General features: G+C 38.7%; 4 protein-coding genes across 9 annotated transcripts; 1 reads left to right on the top strand and 3 right to left on the bottom strand.

Moving 5' to 3' along the window:
* LOC137710858 (protein yippee-like At4g27745) lies at positions 1-1,642 on the top strand. Of its 4 annotated transcripts, none has more exons than XM_068450005.1 (4): positions 1-58; positions 386-449; positions 587-694; positions 1,204-1,642. In XM_068450005.1, the coding sequence occupies exons 3-4, from the start codon at positions 602-604 to the stop codon at positions 1,429-1,431; spliced, it is 321 nt and encodes a 106-aa protein (XP_068306106.1). In that variant the 5' UTR covers positions 1-58; positions 386-449; positions 587-601; the 3' UTR covers positions 1,432-1,642. The 4 variants fall into 4 exon arrangements, with proteins under 4 accessions (XP_068306106.1, XP_068306103.1, XP_068306104.1 ...); XM_068450002.1 differs by having other exon boundaries at positions 567-694; XM_068450003.1 differs by lacking the exon at positions 1-58 and adding an exon at positions 90-127 and having other exon boundaries at positions 567-694.
* An 860-nt stretch (positions 1,643-2,502) lies between these two features.
* Positions 2,503-6,608, bottom strand: LOC137710857 (uncharacterized). Its single transcript, XM_068450001.1, has 4 exons — positions 4,726-6,608; positions 3,455-4,589; positions 3,196-3,316; positions 2,503-3,087 (listed from the first exon to the last, which is right to left on the bottom strand). Exons 1-4 carry the CDS (start codon positions 6,351-6,353, stop codon positions 2,756-2,758), a joined length of 3,216 nt encoding a protein of 1,071 aa, XP_068306102.1. The 5' UTR covers positions 6,354-6,608; the 3' UTR covers positions 2,503-2,755.
* Positions 6,609-16,174: 9,566 nt separating this feature from the next.
* Positions 16,175-19,488, bottom strand: LOC137710103 (probable WRKY transcription factor 26). The gene is made up of 4 exons (XM_068449059.1): positions 17,573-19,488; positions 16,885-17,474; positions 16,618-16,792; positions 16,175-16,549 (listed from the first exon to the last, which is right to left on the bottom strand). The coding sequence occupies exons 1-4, from the start codon at positions 17,630-17,632 to the stop codon at positions 16,175-16,177; spliced, it is 1,200 nt and encodes a 399-aa protein (XP_068305160.1). The 5' UTR covers positions 17,633-19,488.
* Positions 19,489-19,565: 77 nt separating this feature from the next.
* On the bottom strand, positions 19,566-22,639 carry LOC137710354 (serine/threonine-protein kinase WNK8-like). 3 transcript variants are annotated; one of them, XM_068449308.1, is made up of 6 exons: positions 21,992-22,637; positions 21,795-21,832; positions 21,456-21,680; positions 20,987-21,365; positions 20,493-20,883; positions 19,566-20,410 (listed from the first exon to the last, which is right to left on the bottom strand). In XM_068449308.1, the coding sequence occupies exons 1-6, from the start codon at positions 22,079-22,081 to the stop codon at positions 19,716-19,718; spliced, it is 1,818 nt and encodes a 605-aa protein (XP_068305409.1). In that variant the 5' UTR covers positions 22,082-22,637; the 3' UTR covers positions 19,566-19,715. The 3 variants fall into 3 exon arrangements, with proteins under 3 accessions (XP_068305409.1, XP_068305408.1, XP_068305407.1); XM_068449307.1 differs by having other exon boundaries at positions 21,453-21,680; positions 21,992-22,636; XM_068449306.1 differs by having other exon boundaries at positions 20,987-21,680; positions 21,992-22,639.
* Between the last annotated feature and the right edge of the window lie 133 nt (positions 22,640-22,772).

The following is a 22,772-nucleotide window of genomic DNA, read 5'->3' as shown; positions in this document are numbered from 1 at the left end:
AACTCTCTCTCTCTCTCTCTCTCTCTCTTCTCTAAAGTCACCATGGCACTCTGGTCAGGTACAACTCTTAATCAATCTTAATCCATCCATTTAATCTTCACATCTTCAATATCTCGTGCATTTTCAGGTGATCATCCACTGCCCATTTCATAATTAATGAAAAGGTTTCAAAATTTTCACTTTTTAAATTCTGGGTTTCATTTTTAAGCCACGAGTCATTTCCAATTATTGTGAAGTTTTACCTTGTTTCTGATCTTGTGGTGGTTTTAGAAGTTGGGTTTTTGTGCAATTATTGGCTTAACTGATCACCATTACTACTCTTAATCATTGGCTTAAGTTGTTTGATTCTTCACGTAATCACTGTCCTGTTTTCTTCTGTCAACAGAAATTGCGTACAAGATTGGTTGATATCCAAAATCATATAGACCAATATCTTTTGGTTTAAAAAGGTAAGCGTTTTGTTACTCTTGAATTTTTGTAATTTTGATTTTTTTGCTAAGAAGTTATGCTGATTGCTGGATCCTTTGTAAGGAGAGGGTCTTGATTTTGTATATTTTGGCTTTAAGGGGTCCGTTCTTGTTCTTAGTAATCTCGATTTTCGATGGCGGAATTGGTTGGGCCGAGGTTGTACAGCTGCTGCAATTGCCGAAACCATGTTGCCCTTCACGACGATGTCATTTCGAAAGCCTTTCAGGTGAACAACTTTACTTTGATGTTTGATCAAGTTGTTGTGGTTTTTCTGATTGCCGCTTATTATGCTTATTGGATAACTAACAAAAATCCGGTCTTTACAATGAAATGATTTGGTGTTTACTTTTCACTACATTTGGAGGAAATGAGGAATACAATTTTAGCCTTTTCCGAATTTGAAATGAAGATTCAGTTCATAATCAATTAACTAATGTTCATCCGTTCTTGTTTTGACATGAATTGGTGTCTACTTTTCACTACATTTGGATTTTGGGAGTAAATGAGGGATAAAGATTTTGCCCTTTTGCATGTTGAGAATGAAATGAAGATTCAATTTGTACTCGGTTATCTACGCCAGGAGCCGAGTGGTTGTCTTGTGTTTGGTTGAGAGTTTCTATTTTCTGCATTGTGTTCATATGGTTATTGTGTGTGTAAACGATAGTCTTCAGGATTTGAGTATGATGAGTAGATTGCACGAAACATGATTTGACTATCTATTTTATTAAATCATAGGGTAGAAATGGTCGAGCGTTTCTGTTTTCACATGTAATGAACATTACAGTCGGGCCAAAAGAAGACAGACAACTCATGACCGGTCTGCACACGGTCGCTGATGTTTCCTGCTGCGACTGCCATGAGGTGCTGGGTTGGAAGTATGAACGTGCCTATGAGCAAACACAGAAGTACAAGGAAGGGAAATTCGTTCTCGAGAAATCGAAGATAGTCAAGGAAGACTGGTAGCATCTGTGAAGGCTTTCAAGTTAATCCATCTGCATGTCAAATGTAAGTGTATGGATGCTCGTGCTTGTATTTATCTTGTCAAAGTCTTAACAATTGAAAAATTCAATTGTTGTTGTTCGTTGTGGATTCCTCTTGTGTCTGTTGTGTGAATATTGTATCTGGAACCGGCATATTACTAATTTGAATAAGATGTGAATAATTCATTCAGTAAGCTGTTTAGAAATATTCATTTGGTAACCCTCCAATGCCTCCAAAACCTCGACAGAACTGCGACCCTCGTGTGATTTGTTGGTGACAAACTTAAGATCACAACCAAAACACTTGTGCTCGTCAACAGCCTGAACCTCTAGATCTCCTTGGGTGCCAAGATCCCGAAAGTTGCTCTTATTGTTTCCCTGCTCCTTGTCGAAATGTTATACAACAGTCTCATCGGTCTTCGAGTTCTTTTAACACATACCTATTGCTGTCAAGATTTTCCCTCACAATAAGTCTGTTAATCGCTCCCATCTCCAAAGCCTTTAGCGTGTCATCTACGCCCATGGTTAACCTCTTCAAAGTGTCTTCCTAGCAAGTTGTGCTCCTGTATAAATATCACTTTGGACAGAAACTCGGCCGGCACTTAACAGCCTGATTGAAACCATCCTCTCCTCCATAAGAAACATCAACCACTTTCAGTACTTTCGCCTGGAGGCGGGGATCAAAGTTACCTGATTCTCTAAGCTTCGATTTCAAGTCAGCTGATCAAGCTAGTACTAATCCTTTAACATTGGGCTGGTTGGTTTCTCGGCAAGCTCTGCTGTCTTCTTGACATGGTTGTCGCGCGCCTCCTGTCCCTGACGGGCAAATTGAAGATCTGGAATGTTGGAGAATATGTTTGTAGTGCTAGAGTCAGGTTGTTTTGGGCGATTTATGCAATCAGCAATGTGCCAGATTCTCGAATTTTTCGTTTCCAAGAAATAAGGTAGTTCACAGCACCGTATATAAACAACGTATATGATTGCAGCATCGTATATAAACCTTAAAGCAAATGGATGTACCAAAACCTGAAAGATAAATTAAGAATAAAATGAATGTCTTGGAAAAATGCAGATATGATACACCCTAGCAGGAACACAGTACAACAATTAACCCCTGTTTTCTGTTTTGCTATCTGAAACCTCTACAGTATTGGTCGAAAATGCACGTTTATCTGATCTACACCCTTGATATCGTTGGCATCTGAAGCAGCGTTCTTGGATGAATCTCTTTTATCGTTATATAGATTACAAACAAAATACAAGGACAGCCACCGGAGGAGCCGGAAGAGAGATTTCTTACGGCCGTGTCACCTGGGCGTAATGAATATCTCCTCCTCGTCTCTTTTCTTGTATTCCATTCTCTCTTTCAAGGGAAGACTTCGCTCTTTCTTTTCTTGGTTCTTGTCTTCCATTCTCTCTTTCAAAGTGAGATTTCTCGCTTTCTTATCGTCTTTTACTTCGGTCTTGGTAAGAAATTTCTCTTTCTTGTCTTCTTTGATCTCTTCCTTCGCTGGCCCAACTGATATTACCTCTGTTTTCGCAGCGATCTTTCTCAACCTAGTAGCTATTAGCGCCGGATCCAACTGCCCCGTCACTGTTAGCCTCTGGTTCTTCGCGTCCCAACTGGTCGAATGAACCCCTGCTCATCCAAATCACCCGAAAAATGAAACGGTTTCATTACATAATACTTTGTATTCGTCTCATATTGAGTGCTGTAAACAAAACTAGGCAAGAAAGATTAGAATACCCTTTATGGCGTGGACAGCTTTCATGACTTTCTTCATTGCTTTGTCACTGGCACTCACCTTCAGTTCCAACTTCTGCTGCATATATGTCTGCGTCGACTTGACAGGGTTGTCGGGCTCAAACTAAATTGAAAGAAAGAGAGCATGTTAAAGTTGGATAAGCACCTGAGCCACGTTGGTAACAGTATGAACGCGTTTGCACAAACGAAAAAAACGAAGGCATGAGAATTCGTAGGTGTTCATTGCAGACTAAGAACTCACCATTGTCCCTGCATCTTTTGGAACATACGAGCTTTTATCTCTCAAGGTTGATGCGGAGGAATCATGAAATTGATCCATTGGCCTGATAGCTGTTGAAACATGAGAGCTTCCGTCTCCCAAGTAGGACGCGGAGGAATCAGGAAAATGAGTTATCGGGCCATCATCATCAAATGTGATGGACGGCGGAGAAACACATATCAGGTCGTCATCATCCAGTAATTCGATGTTGTGTGCGCGGGAATGATGAGAAAGAGTCATCTCATCTTTAGCATTCAGTGGTTTCAGATAATATGGAAAACCAAATGCCGGAAATTCATACCTTGATGTCACCATAATCTTGTAATTTGGTGTTTTGAATTCATCAAACTTGTCAAGAAGGGATTCTGATCCAGGGCAAACATCATCCAAGACCAACACTGATGGGTGCACTGCTGTTTCGATGAGAAATCGGTGCAACCAGTGAAGCGCTATTGATTCGTCTTCCAACGCAGGTATCTGGAAACCCGTCTGTTGATATAGTGTTTGTACCATAAGGCTCAAGTTAGGATTTTCCGAAACATGAACAAAGAAGATGTTGTTCTTGAATATATTTTTGACTTCCTCATCTTCACAGAAGAATTTTGCTAATGTGGTTTTCCCGCTTCCCCCAGGACCCGTTAGCACAACCGCTGACACCTCTTCATTAAGAAGAAACCTCTTCAATCCTCTCAAAAGCACATCCATGTCAATTGTAACCGATGGAGGTACGTATTCAGTTTCCTTGTATTCAGCGTACGGAGGTTCAGAATCAAACACGTCTTTCCCCTGAATTTGCTTGAGTCGTGGCTCTGTATGAATCCCTTGTTCCCTGCACACTGAGGTCTGCAATGTTTCCTTTGAATACCTTGTTCCCTGCACACTCGGTACATTCAATCCAACTGCTGGTGGTGTGGCTTCCACCACTTCATATGAACCTTTAATTTCACTTTGGTCGTTTTGTGATTGTACCGCACCACTCCTTTCAGTTTGACTGATCACCCTATCTATATCACCACTTAAGTCCTTTAACTGAGTGCCTGTACCATCGTGTTCAATGTAGGGCAAATGCCTACGACAACTTTGTTTGGTGTCATCAAATTCTGATAGATCATGAAATCTACAACACAACATTTAGATTCAGGACAACTAACTAAATTACTAAGACTGAAATCCGAAAACCAAACCAGACAGAAATCATAGAAGCAAAAAAATTAGCAGCGCGATAATTATAAAACTAGGTTGAGAGGCCAAACCTGCTGCATTTATGGCAAAATCTTCTCTTTAGACCAGACACAATCACAAGTGGAGCCTTCGAATGAAGTTCGCACACCCTATGCCTTCTATTATACACCTTTGCATCACTCAGATCGACTGCACACCCATCAGCTTTACAAATCACCATCCCGTCTCCACTTGCACCTGTCACAGTCTCAGCTCCTTTCTTCTTCCTGTCATGATGATCTTCCACTTGCTCATCAAGTTCCTCATCTTCCTCATCCTTAAGAACATCCTTCCCCAATACCCTAAATGGCGCATCAAGTTTGGATACTTCTTTACACTGAATTCGCTTGAGCCCCAGCTCTACATCACTTACAGAGATCTCCTCCATACTCCTTGCTCCCACCTGCATGTTCATTGCATCCTGTCCAACTGTACGTGATGGATGTTCAGTTTTACTTTGTGCCACCCAACTCTCTTCAACTTTCTGCCACGCTACCTTTATATTCGCTTCCGGATCCAATGTCTCGGTCACGTCCCTTGTTCCCTCCACACTAAGTGCATTCAATCCAACTGCACTCTTAGCCATGGCTGCGGGCGCTTCACATGAACCTTTAGCTTCATTTTTCTCATTTTGTAATTTTACCACACCACTCCCTTCAATTTGATTGATCACCGCCTCTATATTGCTTACGGAAACCAAGCTCTCCCTCACATCCCTTGCTAACTGCACTCTTAGCACAGTTAACAATCTTTGAAGCGACTCGTCCAAACCAAGGAGTTTGTTGGTATATTCATACGTTTTATAGCTACTCCACTGACGAACCTTTGAGCAATTGCTCACAAGCTCTGCACCCTTCTCCATTTGCATTCTAACATCTTCTAATTCGTCTTTTGGGAGATTCAATACCTTGCTACATTCTGCCACCTCTTCTATCAACGGCTTTACGGAGTCTAGCGTTGATTTGAGATCTCCGAGGGGGCGTTTAAGCATGGTAGTCTTGTCCTCCACTTGCATAACAGTGTCAAACAACACCCCAAATGCCGCTCCTAGAGCAGCAGCCCCTACTCCTCCACCTGACGGCGCCACTTGTTGTCCACCATTCTCTCCATTTTGTTCATTCGGTGTTGTCTCTGCACCACTTCCCGAAGACTCTCCCCCGTCCCCCGACTCTTGCTGCCCTTTGAGCAAATCGGCCAGTCTCCTTTCCAATTCACCTTGTTTGTCGTTGATCTTCCTAGCCAAAAGCAAGACCTCCTTCACATCCCGCGCTTCCTGCAGCTTCAGTATCTCCAACAATATTCTAAGAGACCTATCCAATTCAACAAGTTGTTCCGCATAACTCGGTTTATTGCAGTTGCAGCAGCTGCACAGGATGTAGCAGCTCCACGTGCCACGGTTCGATAACATCCTAACGAGCTCTGTACCCTCCACCATTTGTCTTTGCAGGCTCTCTATATCTTCGTTCGAAATACCCAATTCCACGTTATGTTCTCCTATCTGTTGGATGATCCGCGGCCTTAGAGAGTCTAGTGTGAATTTAAGATCTCTGAGGAGGGGTTTGTACTGCATAGCTGTCTTGCCTATCGATATCTTAACGACATCATACAACGCTCCGAACAGCGCTCCTATGGCCGCCCCTCCAACTAAGGACAGTGCCATGATTACAACACCACCACTACGCACAAGAAAATCACATAACTTTGTATAATTGTTTGTCTTTCAATCTGAATTCTAACCTGATCGACTGGTTTCACTTTTCTGACCAGTTTTTTGTTCAAAATCCGAACAGCGTGGCCGCCGCGTGGGTGGCTGCTGAGGCCTCCTCCTTGTTTTCCCCGGAGAAGCTCCGATTACAGAAATGAAGAGCGGCGAAGAGTTTTCGGTCAACTGAACGAACTCAGGAATCCAATCTTGGGAATGTCCCTCCCTCACGCCACTCGACAGACATTTAACGCGTTAACTTCTATAACCAGTTTGACTTTTTGTGGTTGTCTCCATAAGTTGAATTTCGAGTCAAAACTCAAAAAACATGGTTTGAAGTAGTATGGCAATGCATGCATTAAAGTGGAGGTGACCCAAAAATTGGACCAATTCCAATAGTTGGTTAAAATTCCGCCTCAAAACTTTCGTCATTTGTTGGACTTAAAATAATTTTTGGGCTAAAACTTAACTTTAGCCCATGCTAAAATATTTGTTGCCACCCAATACTTCCACAAGGGCTCTTTCTCGATCGGGCTGTCATGATGATTGGAACGTAGGTTGATTTAAGCAAGGTTTAACAAAACACTTCTGGCACTATTTACTTTTAATAAAAAAAACCACATTTATACATTTTCTTGGTACTATTCACTATACCTTTAAAAATGGCTTTTCATTAAAAGATAAGTTTTTTTTTACTTTTCGTTAGTTTTTCTTTGATTTAATGGTCTGGATTCAAATTTATTTATATTTTAATTAAATTTTATAAATATATTGAATCCAATGATCTAACGGTGATAAAAAAATATCAAACGACTTAAAATTAAATTCAACGGCTAAAACAATTATATTAAATCAAAATTTATCCAAAAACACTATTAATACCTATCTATTTGTTCAAATATCCACACAAAATTCACTTTTTTGATATAATTCTTCCATTTTTTATTTCTAACCACTTCCAAAACTATTTATTCACATTTCCAAATTTTTCAAGATGTCAAGAGATCATACGTATACTATCGTGTTGGACTTTATCTCACTCACTCATAAGAACCTTTTTCTTGTCGAAGATGTTCCTAAAGATATCCTTATTCCATTTCTTGATAAGAAATTTGAATCTACTTAAGTAACTCTTAACCTTATCACAAGAGTTACTAGGCATGTCATCACTCCAAGCTTTACTCACAACATTCACAAAATTCGGATGAGTAAACCACATAGCCTCAAATTTGAACTTATTACTACCTACAACATTAGTGTAGCACAAGGTATTAGTATCCAATAAGATTGGGCTATGATCCGAGCCAAAAATGGGATAATTATGGAGAGAGGCATTGAGGTATAAGTTTAACCAATTGGAGTTAGTAATAGCCCTCTCCAATCTTTCATAGATAATGGTGTTATCTTTATGACCATTACGCCAGGTGAAAGGCACTCCTAAAGTAGGGATTGAAATTAAATTGCCTTCACTCAAGAACTTATTAAAGTCTATCATGTGATTTGGGACACTTCTATTACCTCCAACCTCTCAGTAAGATTAATGATATTGGCCAGGGGTTAATTTCGTTATTTGTAGGCCTTAGATTAATGATATTGTTCCACATCTGAGGTTGCAGATTTTTTTTAGGGTAAGCATAAACAAAAGTACAAAAGAATTTAATGTTTGTTTGCTTATCTAAAACATCACAGTGAATAAATCTAGAGTTATGGGCATGCACATTCATATTAATATTTCGATCGTTCCAACAAAGGCATAGACCCCATGCCCTTCCATCCCCACTGGCAAAAAACACATTAGTGAACCTCTTAGATAGACCTGGCATTCGTGTCGTGTTTCTCGTGTTCGTGTCGTTTTCATGTCATACCCGATAGCTTAACGGGTCGTGTCGTGTAATACCCGTTAAAGTAAACGGGTAATATGACCCGACCCGAAATCAACCCGTTAATATTTTCAGGTAATATGACCCGACCCGTTACCCGTTAAGAAAAATATATTTTAAATCAATAAAAATGAAAATGAAAAACATAATTTGACCCAAAAAAATGTAAAACATAATACTAAATCAGTATATGCATACTAAATTTCGGAGTTGACCCCTTAATGAAAGTTGTAAAGCTTTTTATTACGAGTGATTACATTTTTCACACTTCTACAATAATTATTATTAATTTTATTAATTTTTCACTAAAATAAATAACATTGTTCATGAGATTTGGAGGGTTTTAAAAATCTAAACGACCATGTAACCTTGCCAATGGAACTCAAAGCTTACATGTTATTCCTTTTACAAAATCCTCAATTTTCATAGATCATCATGACATAAGATTTTGTGGTATATATCCACTTCTGTAAATATTTTAAATTGACGATCAAATTAGTTCATTGTATTCATATAAGATCAAGGAGTGTAGCTGTAAAAAATCATCAAAATCAGAGTTAAAATGACCGTTAAATCGTGATTTTTCGTTTATAACCGTCAAAACATTTTGTCTCGTTACTTGATCTCTGAATGTTTGTTTTTTGCAATTTCTGGCGTATGCGATCTCGAAGCATATATAAACACGTTTGATGGTTGGATCATTGAAATTAGTTTCATATGATGCGTATCTCATCAAAACGATACATTAACCAACACTTAGAGTTTATTTATATTTTCATTAAGTATAACATAAGATTTTGTGGTATCCACTAATGTAAATATTTTAAATTGAAGATCGAATTCATTCATTGTATTCATATAGGGTCAAGGAGTGTAGCTATAAAAAATCATCAAAATCGGAGTTAAAATAACCGTTAAATCGTGATTTTTCATTTATAACCGTCGAAAATTTTTGTCTCATTACTTGATCTCTGAATGTTTGTTTTTTGAAATTTTTGGCGTATACGATCTCGAAGCATATATAAATAAGTTTGACGGTTGGATTGTTGAAATTAGTTTTGTAGGATGCGTATCCCATCAAAATGATAAATTCACTAACATTTAAGAGTTTATTTATACTTTCATCAAGTATAACATAAGATTTTGTGGTATCCATTAGTGTAAATATTTCAAATTGAAGATCGAATTCATTCATTGTATTCATATAGGGTCAAGAAGTGTAGCTGTAAAAAATCATCAAAATCGAAGTTAAAATAACCGTTAAATCGTGATTTTTCGTTTATAACCGTTGAAAAGTTTTGTCTCTTTACTTGATCTCTGAATATTTGTTTTTTGAAATTTTTGGCGTATACGATCTCGAAGCATATATAAACAAGTTTGACGGTTGGATCGTTGAAATTAGTTTCGTAGGATGCGTATCCCATCAAAACAATAGATTCACTAACACTTAAGAGTTTATTTATACTTTCATCAAGTATAACATAAGATTTTGTGGTATCCACTAGTGTAAATATTTTAAATTGAAGATCGAATTCATTCATTATATTCATATAAGGTCAAGGAGTGTAGCTATAAAAAATCATCAAAATCGGAGTTAAAATAACCGTTAAATCGTGATTTTTCATTTATAACCGTCGAAAAGTTTTGTCTCATTACTTGATCTCTGAATGTTTGTTTTTTTCAATTTTTGGTGTATGCGATCTTGAAGCATATATAAACAAGTTTGACGGTTGGATCGTTGACATTAGTTTTGTAGGAAGCGTATCCCATCAAAACGATAGATTCACTAACACTTGAGAGTTTATTTATATTTTCATCAAGTATAACATAAGATTTTGTGGTATCCACTAGTGTAAATATTTTAAATTGAAGATCGAATTCATTCATTGTATTCATATAGAGTCAAGGAGTGTAGCTGTAAAAAATCATCAAAATTAGAGTTAAAATAACCGTTAAATCATGATTTTTCGTTTATAACCGTTGAAAAGTTTTGTCTCGTTACTTGATATCTAAATGTTTGTTTTTTCAATTTTTGGCGTATGCGATCTCGAAGCATATATAAACAAGTTTGACGGTTAGATCGTTGAAATTAGTTTCGTAGGATGCGTATCCCATCAAAACGATAGATTCACTAACACTTAAGAGTTTATTTATACTTTCATTAAGTATAACATAAGATTTTGTGGTGTCCACTAGTATAAATATTTTAAATTGAAGATCGAATTCATTCATTGTATTCATATAGGGTCAAGGAGTGTAGCTGTAAAAAATCATCAAAATCGGAGTTAAAATAACCGTTAAATCGTGATTTTTCGTTTATAACCGTCAAAATTTTTTGTCTCGTTACTTGATCTCTGAATGTTTGTTTTTTGCAATTCTTGGTGTATGCGATATCGAAGCATATATAAACAAGTTTGACGGTTGGATCGTTGAAATTAGTTTTGTAAGATGCGTATCCCATCAAAATGATAAATTCACTAACACTTGAGAGTTTATTTATATTTTTATCAAGTATAACATAAGATTTTGTGGTATCCACCAATGTAAATATTTTAAATTGAAGATCGAATTCATTCATTATATTCATATAGGGTCAAAGAGTATAGCTGTAAAAAATCATCAAAATCAGAGTTAAAACAACCGTTAAATCGTGATTTTTCGTTTATAACCGTTGAAAAGTTTTGTCTCGTTTCTTGATCTCTGTATATTTTTTTTTTTGCAAATTTTGGCGTATGAGATCTCGAAGCATATATAAACAAGTTTGACGGTTGGATCATTGAAATTTGTTTCATAGGATGCGTATCCCATCAAAACGATACATTAACTAACACTTAGAGTTTCTTTGGCTTAAATATTGGGCGGGAAATGGATGGATATAGGCTGCAAAATTTCCCAAACATTAGGTGGGAAATGGATGAAACTCTTGAAATATTAGGTGGGAAATTAATTATTATAATTTTTTTATGTGTTTGGTATTTTTATATTACTTGATATTTTTATTTTAATGTGTTTTATGATTTTTAATCTCAATCTTTGCCTATAATATACTATAAAAATAAATAAATAAATAAAACTTAAAATTTAAAGTTTATATAGAATAATAATTAATAAACAATATATACATATTCATTATATCTATTGCATTTTATAGTAAGTTTTTTTTAGTAGTTTAAAAAATTAAAATCATCAAAATAGCATTTTTCTTATCGTGTCGAAACAGGTTACCCGCGTGTCACTCTCGTGTAAACCTGTTAAGGACCCGTTATTAACGGGTTATTATCGTGTGACCCGATAATGACCCGATTAGTTATCGTGTTGACCCGAAACCCGTTATTTTCGTGTCGTTTACGTGTCGTGTTAACGGGTCGTGTAAGAAATTGCCAGGTCTACTCTTAGACAATAAAGCATTAAGCCTTCTATCAAGGCTGGATCTAGGTTCGACAATACAAAAAAAAAAAAAAAAAAAAAAAAAAAAAGTTCTAAAAAACATAGACAGCAAAGAAAATTAAGATGCGAGGCAAAATCAAGCCTGCCCCAGCCCCTACAGTTCCATAACAGTGACTTCATTAATCAACATCCTCCAAATTGTAGCTAGGACCCGTTCCACCTTTAACCTCACTTCTAACCCCCTTCTTATTACCTCCAGCTTGAACTTCCTCAATTTCCATAAAAACCTCATCAGTATCCAGATCAGTGACTTCTTTAACTCCCTTACCTTTACTTCCACTACCGGTAGCCTTCTTTGTAATACCCTGAAAATTTAAATATATGAATATGTGGAGAAAAATAAAAAATAAATCGATTTATGAGTATGAAAAATTCAATTGAGAACTTTTAAAATTTTGTTTCCTGAAATTATTGTATATTACATCATAAAATTTATTGTTAAGTTGAAAAGACAAAAATACCCCTAGTAGGCTAAATTGAATTATTCGAGGACATATTTTATCCTCATAGATTTTATCATATTTCTTGACATATTTGGATAAAGGACAATTCCACGAGTGCGTAGACGCAAACCGTTCGTAAAACGGAGTTATAACGAAAGAGGAAGCAGGGAATCCTCGACCTGCACCCCTTGCGACCCAACTCGACGACAATGCAGTTTTCTGATGCCAAACACGGTGTTTCACGGAAAATCGCCGCCATCCATCACTTGGAAACAACTCCCTAGCCTCCCCTATACCAATTCCACACCAAAATTCAAAGATATTTGGCCTTGAATTCGGGAAAACCGCACCAGTGGGTGCGGGGGTTCTTGTCGCTGATCCTCCAAATTCTAAAGTGATTTCCTTCAACCACCACCACCAATAGACTCCCATCAACCTCAGGAACAAAGACCATGCATTAGTTAGGGCGTCAGAGCTGTATTGGAGTCGAATCAAGAACACCCAAAAATCAAGGGTTTCTGGCGGTTCGTGGGCAATTTGAGGTGTTTCCCGGCCAAATTGGACTTGGCCTCAGTATAAAACTTGCTCTACTCATTGGGATCTACATTTCTGTGGAATTTGGTAATTTTTGGAAATAGTTGAATTTTTCGGCGAGTCGAGGCGGCCGACGCTGCCTTTTTTCATGAAAATTTTGATATTTTAGGTCCGTAATTGGTGCCCATTTGATGTGATTCAATTGTGAAAGCTAATGTTGAATGTGGCCGATACTAGAATATTTTCAGAAATGGATAAAAGAATGAAATGTGAACTACGAAAGGTTTGATCCTGTTCAATGGTACGTAGGCAGTCTAACAGGGTTAGATGCAGCCTTAAATAATTGAGAATTAATCTTTAGAGTGTAATTTGATCTAAGAGAAGAAAATGGTGATAAATTGAGAATATAATCGTATGCTTTGGTAAGAGAATTATGGTTACAGATAACGTGTGGAATTAAGGAATTTAATTAAAGAATCGCGATTAATGGTAGTTAAATAAACAAGAGTTTAGTTTGGGCCTATCACCGGTATTAATTTCCGAAATAAATATTTTGGGGCGGGGCGTTACATTCTCAGTCATCACAATCCTTTCTTCGGCATTGCCAGTTTCGGACCCACTATCAGCTTGAGGACACCACTTAGAAACAAGATCAGCCTGTGATGCCCAAATTCTAATACCTAGTACAACATTCTCATAGCTTCTGGCATCCATATGACTAGAACTCATGCCTCTACTAGCACTTTTGCTTCTTCTAACTAGGACCGAATTCCACCCTTTATCATCCTCGGTTTGCTCTTGGAAATTTTCACCCTTCACTGCTGTTTCACGCTCAGCAGAACCTAACTTATCAACTAGAGTACGTTGGGGAAATAACATCATAACACCATCATGAAGCTCACTCTTGGTTTCACCATTCACTGGGAAATCAGCAGGGCACACCAGAGGTTCATCCTCAAAGATTCTATCCACAATGAGACAACCATCATTATCATAGTCAGCAGGGTAAGAGTGCTTATCAGTCATATTTCTTCCGCAATAGAAACATACTTTAAAAAGTTTCTCATAGCTCAGTAGCAATAGGCATTCTTCATCATTTACAACTAGGATTCTCTTCAGGAGCAACCTCAGATCTACTTCGAGAAGAACTTTAACAAACAAGCCATTGAGCCCCGATAGGGTAGTCTCATCTGCTCGGACAAAGCTACCCACAGGTTGCGTAATAACCTCCAAAATCTCAGCATCATGGTATTGGACCGGAACTTTGGGAATCCTAATCTAAACCCTCAAATTAGAGATAAGGTATGTATCTCTAAAATGAACATTTCACCTCTCCATATGGAAGATCTGACCCTGAACATACCACGGCCTATTGCCTAAGGCAAACTCTAACTCTTCCTCATCAGTAAACTCAATAGTATACCACATATGCCCAAAGTGGTCCAAATAAAATGGATTCTTAACTCTAGTACCCCAAGTTAACCCCAACTTCCACTTGATGGTCCTAGCATCCAATTACTTACCCACTAACTTACCCCATAAGCACTCAACTTTCCATGTACTTAACATTCAGGTTTAAATAAAGGCTGGTAAACACTCTAGTAATACCACTATCCATGGTGAAGGTACCACGAACACCCTTAACCACAATTGGGGGTTGACCAAGAAGGGGATTGGCAAACTTGTTGGCCCAAGCAGGGATTCTAGGGCTGGTGGGAATTTTAGCATGCTTAGAAGAGGAAGCTCCAAGTTGGGAAATGACAGTCATGGTTAAGGTACTAAAGCTCTGAGGGGAAATCAAGGATGATAAGTAAAGACTAAAACTAATCAACCAACGCCTATAAATACTAATGGCAAAGCTATTAAGATGATTCTAGGAATACAAAGTGGGCAAACCCATAAGTCAAAGGGACACACATAAGCATTTAGAGATAATTAACACCCTACAAAACCTAAACCTAATCCAGACAACAAAGAAAGCATGCATGCTCTCGAAAAACATTAAATTGGGAAACCAAGACACTCTAAACCAACAACTAATATTTAAGCAATCATGATTAAGCCTAGAGATTAAAATCATATTCATATCAAAAAGACTATTTAGCTTCCAACATGTGTTATAATTATCTCCACCCAAAATGAACCAATGATAATCGAAACATACCTTGCATGCTCCGGTTAGCAGGTCATCAATTCTACGGCAGCAAACGACAGCTAGCGTCACCTCCCAACTCACCCACCATGGGTAATTCCCTCGTCTCTTGATCTTCTCATTATGAATTAGCACACCACACTCTCCTCTTTTAACATAATGATGAGGATTATCCTCCCGAGACAAGGACTTATCAAAACATGCGAAATCTCGAGCCTTATCAAAATGACTAAATTCTAATTTCTTTTGGTCCCTAATTGAAATTTCCCTCCCCTATGTTATCCAACTAGTTAACCAATTAACTACAAGCCAAATGAAATTTGCAGAGAGATTCTGATTAACCAAGTGGATTGATTGCAACTGGGTGAACCCTAACCCTAGAAATTTCCCCCTTTTCCCCTTCTCGACTCTCATTCTATCCCTATATTCTTTCTACAATACTTACATATATTTAATACAACATCATCTAATTGTTAGAATAATTCATGTGAATTGCAACACATGTTATTCTTGGACCTTGGTTCAAGGAAGAAGAGAAAATGACTTTCTCTCTCCATTTTCCACGTGATCAACTCTTCTTTTTTTTCTTTTTCTTTCTTTTTTTAATTATTGTCCAATCAGATTGTGTCGCTTAGCATTTAATTAATAAAGGAATGATATATTATTCAACCAATACTTTTTATACCACATGTTTGTCACAGTTATTTCTTTTAAATTTCACATAAATTGATATGATCTCTGAAAAAAATTTAGTAAAGTACGACGGACTTATAATCACTTAAACTTTCATCTAATACCATTAAATTCACTAAAATACTAAAGCGAAATTTTTTTATATTTTTGTATGTTATATGTTATATTATAAACTTAATTAAAATAATAAACCCAAATTTTCAATACAAATATAAGTTTAAGTCTAAATAGACACTCATTTTTAATGATATATATAATTAATTTACTTTATCTAAGACCTTCCAACATGTACGCACCCAATCTTTGCATTGGCTCCCCAGAGACCGACACCATTTTCTCCAAAGCTTCAACTAAAATTGTTGCCGAGGGTAGACCATCTAAGGCTACTGCACGCATGAGAACATCTTTTAGGTCTAACCAGGGTATCATTTCAGCTATTCCAGACTTAACTCCCGTTATCTCTGTTGATAAAGTCGCCTTTCTTGAGAATTTGTTGAAACACGATGAGTGCCGTCCTTGGCGCTTCAGTGTCTCCGTACTGTTGAATCAGACATCTCCTTCACATCCATTGGTCCCTGTCCATCCAATCCAACTGCAAACAACGGAGGTTCAATCCCTTCACAATAACCTTTAATTGCAATCTGATACCACAACATTCCCTTCATTTAGCAACTCTTGCTCTGATTCAACCAGTGTCTTTTTTATGGCATCCTCTGTTGCATGCACGTCTAATACATCTAATCCGCCTAGTAAAGATTGAGATTGGTGTTCGGAAGCACCTTCTTTTGGAGCACTATAAATGTCACTATAGCGTGCTGCAGGAACATCGTGGTTGTGTTTCACTTCATATGTGGTGATCCCGGACCTTGAGTCATGCGGTGATCGCTCCACATGTTTCCTCACCGGACAACCTGTATACGCGCATTTGTAGTAGGCCCTACAGATTGGAAAACAGTTGAAAAGGATAAGCAGCCGAGTTGGGGAAGTGTTTGCTTGTAATGAAAGCTAAACAGACTTACAAGGTTGCAATACTATTTAAGCAACTAAAAGTGTTAAAGACCTAGAGTGTGTACCTTGGAAGAAAAATTTCCCTTCACTACTTTCTGTCCATATTTCCTCCACTTATATCCATCATCCAGAAGATCAATTTCACTTACTGTCTGCACCACAATTCTTGGTTCTTTTACAATGCTACTCCCAGAAGCAGAAAAGGTATGAGTTGTCTGATCATTTGCATTTCCTACATCCCTGCAAAAGAAGGAAAAAAAACCCATTACCGCATATGCAATTTTGGCTGTCATATGACATATACAGTCCTAACCGGAATCGTCTGAGATTACCATTCTTTGGCGACGGGCTCTTTTTCATCTTCAACTCCTGAATTACTGATTGGACAATTTTGTTCCAAATCATCCGGCGTTTTGGCTGATTCAACTTTTGGGTTGGATATTTTTGGGGCCAATTGATCAGAGAGTCCGTATGAAGAACCCTGAATTGGTCGAGAGGTTGATTGTCTTGTAGACTGGGGCTTAGGATGGTTGTGACTTCCCTTGTATACGATTTCAGTAATCTCTCCATTCAATGATCTCTCAACCTTTTTCTTTGTTGGGCAATTGTGAAATGTACACTTGTAATAACTACGCGGATATTTACTACCTTCCACTTGTTTTTGCCCATACTTTCTCCAGTTAAACCCATCATCAGACTTTAGTTGGCTAACATGCTGAGACGATTGAGTTCTATTTATGTAATCAGGCTCTGGAGCATCGTCATGTTGCCCACTCCGCAAATATGCAATGCCCGTGAGAATGTCTGGGCAGAAACCCGGTTGTGCTAATTCAATTTCAGACTCAAGTCCTGCCTTCTCTGTTGGCAAATTAAAGTACTTGTTGAAATTCAGTGACTGCTGCGGGCTTTTCAGTGCCTCTGCCTGTTCATGAAAAATGATATGGTCTCAGAATAAGGTTCAAAACTAGGCTTTTGACTGCACAGTTAAAAGGATAAGAGAATGCATGAATTTAGTCATACCAAAGAGTTTTGCTGCTGCTGCCAGTCTATTACTTGCTGGTTGTCTTCGAAGCTACTCATTGAATCTAAGAGCCCAAATTGGAAGCTTGAATCAATAAGCGATGAAAGTTCATATACAGAAACTGGAGCTTGGAGTGCAACCGCTCCTATCCCTTGTTCCCTGCATGTTCGCTACTTCCAATCCATCTCGAAGCGACTGGGGTTCAGTTACTGCAATATCAATTTGATTTTTCACCACACCACTCTCCTCGATTTGCTTGATCCCTGCCTCCATATTCGTTGTGGAATCTGATGTCTCCTCCACATTCATTGTTCCCTGCAGATTCAGTACATCCAATCCAACTTTCGGTGATGGTGGTTCTACAACTTCATACAAACCTTTGATTCCGTTTTGATCTTTTAACACACCACTCCCTTCAATTAGCTTGACGCCTTCTACTATTTTCCTTGCTGTAACCGATGCCTCCTTGATCACATCGCCTCTCTCCTGCACATTCAGTACATCCAATCCAACTGTAGTGGATGTAGGTTCAGGCAGGGGACACAAACCTTTGCCTGCAACCTCATCATTTTGTACCACATCATGCCCTGCAATGTGCTTGATCACCTTCTCCATGTTACTTACGGAAACCAAACTCTCTCTCACATCCCTTGCTAACTGCACTCTCAGTATATGTAACAATCTTTGAAGAGATTCGTCCAACCCAAGAAGTTTGTTTGAATATTCATACTTTTTGTAGCTAGCCCACCGATGAACCTTAGAGCACTTGACAACTAGCTCTACACCCTTCTCCATTTCTATTCTAAAATTCTCTAGTTCCTCCTTTGGGAGATGCAGTACCCTGTTACATTTGGCTACCTCTTCTATCAACGGTTTTAAGGAGTCTAGCGTGGATTTGAGATATCCAAGGACGCGCTTAAACATCCTAGTGTTGTCCTTCACTTGTATAACAGCACCAAAGAGCACAGAAAACGCTGCTCCTAAAGCAGTCCCTTGCACACTATTCCCTTCAACTCGGTCCTGCACCATCGTCTGTGTGTTACTTGCTGAAATCTCTCCCACAGTCGTTTCATGTTGCGCTGTCAACCCTGCCTCCTGCTGCACTTTGAGCAAATCCGACATCTTTTTATCCAACTCATCTTGTTTGTCGTGGATTTTCCTTGCCAGAAGCAAGGCCTCCTTCACATCCCTTGCTTCCTGCAGCTTCAGTATCTCTAACAGTATTCTTAATGACCTATCCAATTCAACAAGTTGATCCGTGTAACTTGGCTTTGTGCAGTTGCAGCAACTGCACCAGATATTGCAGTTCCACATACCAACGTTCGATAGCTTCCTAACCAGCTCTATACCCTCCTCCATTTGTCTCTGAAGGCTCTCTATTTCGTCGTTTGGAAGACCCAATTGCACGTTATGATCTCCGATCTGTTGGATGATCCGCGGTCTTAGAGAATCTAGTGTGAATTTGAGGTCTCCAAGTAAGGGTCTATACTGCATAGCAGTCTTTCCCACGGCCACCTTAACCACATCATAGAGAGCTCCAAACAGTGCTCCAACAGCAGCCCCTCCAACAAAAGCCAGTGCCATGATCTACTAGTTTAAATAACAAAACTTGTATTCACTTCAATTCAAAGTTTACGTACCTCTGTACCATTAAGCGAGATTCGGACTAGTTTCACTCAAATCCGGTGGGGGGTTGGTAGCTGTTGATGGAGCCATGATGAATGTTCCTCCCGTTCGAGAGAGACCCCGAGCCTCCCTGGATCACGTCCTCGTTTGTGAAGGCTCAGGTGAAGTAGAAATGAACCAGAGGGTGCGAGGAGGAAAGTAAAAACTAGCTGAAAGTCGGTCAACTGGGGTCTCTGCTTCTTATACTCGTCCAAGTGTCCAAATATATACGTACACATTATCTCTCTCATATGTGGATTATTGTCGAAAAAATCATATTTTTTGCATCATATTTTTTTTTTTTAGTAAGCAATGGAACAAAGAAAATATCATTATTAGTAACCGTAAAACCAAATGTATGAACCAAATCGACACATAAAAACACGGGCATGATTCGCTTCGCCAAATTTCTTGACGAAAAAACAATTACAAGTACAAAACGAATTAAAAAGACGAAAGAGAACACTAAATAGTACATCAATTAACAGCTATTTTCTTTTTCGCTATCCACCTCTTCTTTGCACTCTGAATTTCTTCCTCCCTCAACCTCAAGAGCTCGAGAAGGCATCGATGGTACTGCCTATCAATAGCAACAAGCTCCCCCTTTTGCTCATTGTATCGATCTTTATTTGCTAGAGACAGCTCAGATAAGGAACAAATGCTTGACATGTCGGGGCGTACCTCATTCATCACAACTGAATCACCAGAATCAGCTTCGCAACTCTTCTCCCTGGCCGCACCCTGAACCATACAATCAGGACCGGAACCGTAACCATCTGAAGCTTTACAGCATTCATCAGAACTGTATTTAGCCGACTCCATAACTTTGACATTACTGGCACCTGAGGCAGTAGGGACACCATACTCAGCTGAGGTAGCCGAAGTATCTAAAATCATTGATGCTTGGTTATGTCGGTCCTCCGCATGTGCAAAATGTGAGACAACATTTTGCCGTGCAGGCTGATCCCCACACGAACTATTTGTTCCACATGATGAACCTTCTGATGAAGGTTTCCAGCCAGGTACTAGCTTCATGATCAAGTTATCAATTAACTCCGCTATGACAGAGACATCTTCATGCGAAAGATCAAGTTGCTCAACCATCTCCCCAGCAATTGAAATTGAGGTATCAGACTCCAGATAGAACTCAAAATGGATATTCCTCACACGACCTGTATAAACAAATAATATTCAGGTGTAGTTCAGGAAAATAAGGGGAGGAAGAAAAACTTTTTGCACGGCAGATGTACTTACCACATGTATCAGCAATGCGCAAAGTTAATGAGACGGTGTTATCAGCATTTTTGGTTGCTCTTAACCTGAACTCATTATTCTCAGTTAAACTCTGTAACTCCAGAACTGAAGGGTTAGAATTTTCATTGGGACTTCTTCCACAAGATCCAACAGGGCACTTCTGGTAGTTAGTATCTATGTCCATAGGACGAGCTTCGGGGTGTGGCAAGTTCACCATCTTTTCTGACTGTAAAATAACACAATTCGGCTCCTTCAAATTGTCAGGTGCAAGGAATGGATCTTTCAAGAGTTCCACCGCACTCAATCTCATAGATGCTGGAACTAGACACTTCTCTATGAACTCCTTGACTTGAGGATTGTCCACTTTATTGAGTGAAGCGGGCTTTACACCCTACAACAAAGGAATTCAGGAGAAACATTAGACAACCATTTAGTAGGAAAAAAAAAAAAAAAAACTGGAGAGAAATTCATAAATCAGTCGATCAGAAACTTACAGAGGTAACCTTCTTATAAATTTGTGCCGGATTTTTACATTCACTATAAGGGTATTCACAAGTAACCATTTCTAACATGCACATGCCAAAAGAATAGATGTCGACTAATTCATTGTATTCCTCGTCATAAAGCTCTGGAGCCATGAATTCAGGGGTGCCAATAACACTATGAGCAGTAGGCTGCTGCATGACTATTGCCAATCCAAGATCTCCGATTTTAATTTCTCCAGTATTTCCATTGACAAAAATGTTGTCACATTTCAAATCTCTATGAATAATTGGAGGATTGTGAGAATGCAGATAGTGCAATCCTCGAAGAATCTGCCTTGCCCAGTTCTTAATGGCCTTCATATCGACATTCTTATGCTTCTTTCGATACCTTAATCCCAGAACAAAAACGGTTAGCATTTGAAGAAGGTACGCCAAGTAAAAACATGAAACATGAAAAAAAGTCAGCAAAACTAACTGCCTCAAAGTCCCAGAAGTGAACAGCTCTGTTATTATGTTGATGGTCCTGTTCTTATCATCCACCCAAGAGTTATGGAACTTCACAATGTTTTGATGTTTTAACGACTTCAGCAGATAAACCTCGGAATACAATCTCTCCAGTTGTTCCGGAGACTGCAACACCTCCTTGATATTCACTTGGCACCAGGCTACTTCTATTCCTTCTTCCTCATCGAATGCCTTGTATCTACATTTTGTACAACATCCAAATAAGTAAACAAATAATTTTGCAATATCAAATCGTTAGAACCCTAGAAACCAACTACAAAGAAACGAATTCAAGGTGGTTAGAGAAGCATACGCAATCTTGAATGCTCCCCTCCCCAGTAATTCGTCATACTGGATGAACAAACACAAATCTACATAAGAATTATATCACCAAAACCAACAACAAGCAAGCAAAGATGACCGAAAACACATTCAACAAACACCGATAAAATTTACATTAAAACACAATTGAAATACCAAATTAAGAGCAAACAAAATCCCGAACCGTACCCGCAAGTATTGCCCAGTCGGATCTTTCTCTACAACGCCACCATCGTCGCAACCAGAATTCCCACCAACAAAACCACTACAGGAATCCATAACCCTAAAACACACACAAAAAAATCTCCCGAAAGAAGCAAACTTTTTTTTTAAGACGGAAACGATTCTTCACAAACCTTTCAAAAGCTTCTTGCGCTCAACAACCCCAACCGGAATCAGATTACAATAGTGTTCAGAAAACGCCTCGCAAGCGACGGAGTACGAGTCGAACGCCAAACGAAGACGAAAGCGGCAGCCGATAAACCACATGTTCCCGAATTCCGTCCCTGAATTCCGGTTCGCGACGGAGCTCCACATTGTCAAAGCTATCCGAGACTCAGCCATGGTGCTATCTGCATCTTTCCAGCTGGAGAGGCGAAATTGGGGACTCTCAGAACCCAAAGAAAACCCTAGAGTGCAGAAATCGAGCTCGGAGAGAGCGAGAGCGATTGGAGATGGAACCCTAGGGATTGCGATTGGGAGGAGAGGGGTAAATGTAGGGTTGGGTGGGGCATTGTGATGGTGTTCGATTGGGATTTCTAGGGATTTTGATTTTTGGATCGGAAGAGGTGTTCCGGTGGAGTCTTTTTCTCCCTCTATGATTAGATGGTACACGCTGTTCTTCTCGACTTCTACTTGGAAACTAATTTAATTATTTAATTTTGAATTTTAAATTTAATTAATTTAACTTTAATTTAATTTAGGAATTAGGAGGTTGATTAGGGAAAGACAATTCAGCTCGGAGCGTATT

Source organism: Pyrus communis, chromosome 12 (assembly GCF_963583255.1).
Source record: "Pyrus communis chromosome 12, drPyrComm1.1, whole genome shotgun sequence".
Taxonomy (NCBI): Eukaryota; Viridiplantae; Streptophyta; class Magnoliopsida; order Rosales; family Rosaceae; genus Pyrus; species Pyrus communis.
Note: the sequence above shows the minus strand (reverse complement) of the source record. Positions and strands in the feature narration are given on the sequence as shown.